Consider the following 3,710-nt stretch of genomic DNA (forward strand, 5'->3'; position numbering starts at 1 on the left):
TTTTGAAATTTTAGTCAATTTGACCCTTTTTGGCCCCGCCCCTCAGGCCCCTGGGGGCTTAGGACTAAACCGGCAACCATTTTTGTTGACCTTTGTCCATGGAAGGTTCCTGCAAAATTTCATTGAAATTGGTTCAGTGGTTTTGGAGAAGAAGTCGAAAATGTAAATTGTTTACGGACGCACGACGGACGACGACGGACAAAAGGCGATCGCAATAGGTCACTTGAGACTTTGTCTCAGGTGACCTAATAAAATACAATAGGCTCAATGGGCCTGTAACGCTCACCTGGTATTAATCTCACACTTGTAATCTTAAAAGTGGACTCGTATACAGCTACAGGCAAAATATATGTGTTCGATTCATTTGAATCGATTAAATGACTTAAACATATGACGCCTGTGACCTTGAAAGTCGAAAAAGGCCATTAAGTTGAACAGAGTTTATAGCCTTCCGTCCCAGCATACTTCTGGCTAAATATCATTACCCTGGACCTTTTGAATATTCAGAGCAAGTCATTTAAACATTTAAACATATTTGATCCCTATGAATATAAACGAAGGTCATTCATTTGAACAAACTTGGTAGCCCTTCATCCCAGCATCTCACTGGCAAAATATCACAAACCTAGGCCTCTTGGTAATTCAGAAGAAGTTGTTCAAAGGTTTTAAACATATTTGACCCCTGTGATCTTGAATATAAGTGAAGGTCATTTGTTTGAACAAACTTGGTAGCCCTTCATCCCAACATGCTACTGACAAAATATCACCATCCTATGCCTTTTAATTATTGAAAAGAAATTGTTTAAAGATTTTTAATATGTTTGACCCTTGTGACCTTGAAAATAGGTGAAGGTCATTTGTTTGAACAAACTTGGTAGCCCTTTATCTGAGCATGATACTGGCCAAATATCATTATTCTAGGCCTGTTGGGTATTCAGAAGTTGTTTAAAGGTTTTAAACATATTTGACCCCTGTGACCTTGAAAATAGATGAAGGTAATTTATTTGATCATACTTGGTAGCACTTCATCCCAGCGTGTTACTGGCCAAATATCATTATCCAAGGCCTTTTGGTTATTGAGTAGAAGTTGTCTAAAGGTTTTTAACATATTTGAACCCTGTGACCTTGAAAATAGATGAAGGTCCTACATTTGAACAAACTTGGTAGCCCTTGATTCCAGCATGGTACTGGCCAAATATCATCATCCTAGGCCTTTTGGTTATTGAGAAGAAGTTGTCTACAGGTTTTTAACATGTTTGAACCCTGTGACCTTGAAAATAGATGAAGGTCATTCGTTTGAACAAACTTGGTAGCCCTTCATCCCAGCATGTTACTGGCCAAACAACATTATCCTTTCCCTCTTGGGTATTCAGAAGAAGTTGTTTTAAAGGTTTTAAACATATTTGACCCCTGTGACCTTGGAAATGGGAGAAGGTCATTTGTTTGAACAAACTTGGTAGCCCTTCATCCAAGCATATCACTGTCTAAATATCATCACCCTAGGCCTCTTGGTTCTTCAGAAGAAGTCGTTCAAAGATTTTAACATATTTGACCCCTGTGACCTTGAAAATGGATGAAGGTTATTCATTTGAACAAATTTGGTAGCCCTTGATTCCAGGATGCTACTGGCCAAATATTATCATCCAAGGCTGTTTGGTTATTGAGAAGTTGTTTTAAAGGTTTTAAACATATTTGACCCCTGTGACCTTGGAAATGGGAGAAGGTCATTTGTTTGAACAAACTTGGTAGCCCTTCATCCCAGCATGTTACTGGCCAAATATCATCACCCTAGGCCTCTTGGTTTTTCAGAAGAGGTCGTTCAAAGATTTTAACATATTTGACCCCTGCAGAGCTGCCAACCTTAGAGATTAAGAAATAGTAATCTGCGATCGCTCTTTTACAAACATGTATTCGTTACCTTTTATTGTTTTTCTAGTGCGTTTTCTAAACGTCTGAATGGACAATTTCCTTTTTTTCCTAGGAGAAACGTCTTCTTGCCAGTCCAGTTTGACACGTTTTTCCGCCATTTTACTTTCTACAAACGTCCTTTTCACATTGAATTAAATCCAGCCTATCTCGAAAATCGATGCAAACGCACGTGTGTATCTGATTTGCGATTATAATACTGAAAACGGACATCGGGACCGGATTACGGTGAAACTAACAAAAAAACGGAAAAATTCCGGATTTTTTAAAAAAATCGTAATTTTACTTGGAAAATCGTACTAGCGTAATTCAGACCTCAAAATCGTAAAAATTACGCCTAAATCGTAAGAGTTGGCAGCTCTGCCCCTGTGACCTTGAAAATGAATGAAGGTCATTCATTTGAACAAACTTGGTAGCCCTTGATTCCAGGATGCTACTAGCCAAATATCATCCTCAGCCTTTTAGTTACTGAAAAGAAGTTGTTTAGGTAAAAAGTTGACGCCGGATGCCGCACCATGGCATAAGCTCACTTGCCCTTCGGGCAGGTGAGCTAATAAAATATGGTGTATCACTCTGACAGAAATAAAGTATGGTGTACCACTCTGACAGAAATATAATATGGTATACCACTGACAGATTTAAAATATGGTGTAATACCTCAAATAGAATTTAATACATGCATCATACTGATAGAAATATAATACTGTGCATCAGGATTACCTCTGTGAATCCATTTCCCATAAGGTTAAGGGCAGAAAACAAGGCTAATTCTTGTAGCATACCTTATCATCTTTTCATGCAATTGTATAGTTATGTGGTGGGGATCTCAAGAGTTCCAAAAACATGAGCCAAATACTAAGGTCTCTAGAGGAAGGCCAGACTCTGGGGTCAATTTATGCCAAGAAATTGTATTTATTATATGATTATGGGGTGGGGATGCTGATCTTGATAATCATTTCAAACTTATGATGAAAGGGACAAAATCCAAGAGGTCAATCCATTTCTATAACTTGGGATTCCCACAACCTATGATTCTTTCCAGCCAACATGATTAATAGCCATGTCCCATTGTTGCCGGGGAAAAGTTGAAAAGTAAATAATGGCCAAATTACCCCTTTTCGACCCCTCAGCCTCCAAGGTTGTCAACCATTTGCACATTTGAATCTCTACTAAGGAGCTCAGCTCCCAGTCAAATTTGGTGAAATAACTATTCAATGGTTCAGAGGGTGAATGGTTTGAAGAATCTATTGACAGACAGATGCCATTGCAAGCTCACCTTGGTCCTTTGGAAATTCAATTATCAACTTACCTGTATCGTTTATGATTATCCTAAAATTCAAAGGTAAATCATTGTCGTGAAAACCAGTACAGCTAATGGAAAACCTGGTCAGACTGGAGAACCCACGGGTTGGACTACAGTCACATGAACCAACTACTGGCATATCATTAGTGACAATGTTTAAGAGTGAGGCAGATCCGAAAAAGAAAAGGTTGTTTGCAACGGCTATCGAATCTGTAAAGAAAATTGAGATAATTCACAAAAATGCAAACATGCATTAACAGATTCATTGTGCTTGTTTGTTAATATAAAACACCTAATCCATTATGTTTTTGAAAATTTGCTTTGCTTTCCTAAAGTCTGATTTACTTTGTCCATGACATACTGTCGGTATAGCTAGTAATGACTGCATTTTATGTAGGGTTGTTTCTTAATCTGTAGTTGTATTTTCTAAGTGATCTGTCTGATTAATCTGCTGACATTACAGGGGAGGGGGGGGGGGGGG

The 3,710-nt window shown here is 38.4% G+C and overlaps 1 protein-coding gene across 1 annotated transcript in view; it reads right to left on the reverse strand.

Moving 5' to 3' along the window:
* LOC110449923 (polycystic kidney disease protein 1-like 2) overlaps nt 1–3,710 on the reverse strand; it is a 141,469-nt gene that overhangs the window by 83,139 nt on the left and 54,620 nt on the right. The window contains exon 10 of the mRNA XM_021497099.1: nt 3,236–3,439. Within this exon, the coding sequence (XP_021352774.1) occupies nt 3,236–3,439 (204 nt within the window). The remainder of the gene's footprint in view (nt 1–3,235; nt 3,440–3,710) is intronic.

The sequence above is a fragment of the Mizuhopecten yessoensis genome, unplaced genomic scaffold (assembly GCF_002113885.1).
Source record: "Mizuhopecten yessoensis strain PY_sf001 unplaced genomic scaffold, ASM211388v2 scaffold489, whole genome shotgun sequence".
Taxonomy (NCBI): Eukaryota; Metazoa; Mollusca; class Bivalvia; order Pectinida; family Pectinidae; genus Mizuhopecten; species Mizuhopecten yessoensis.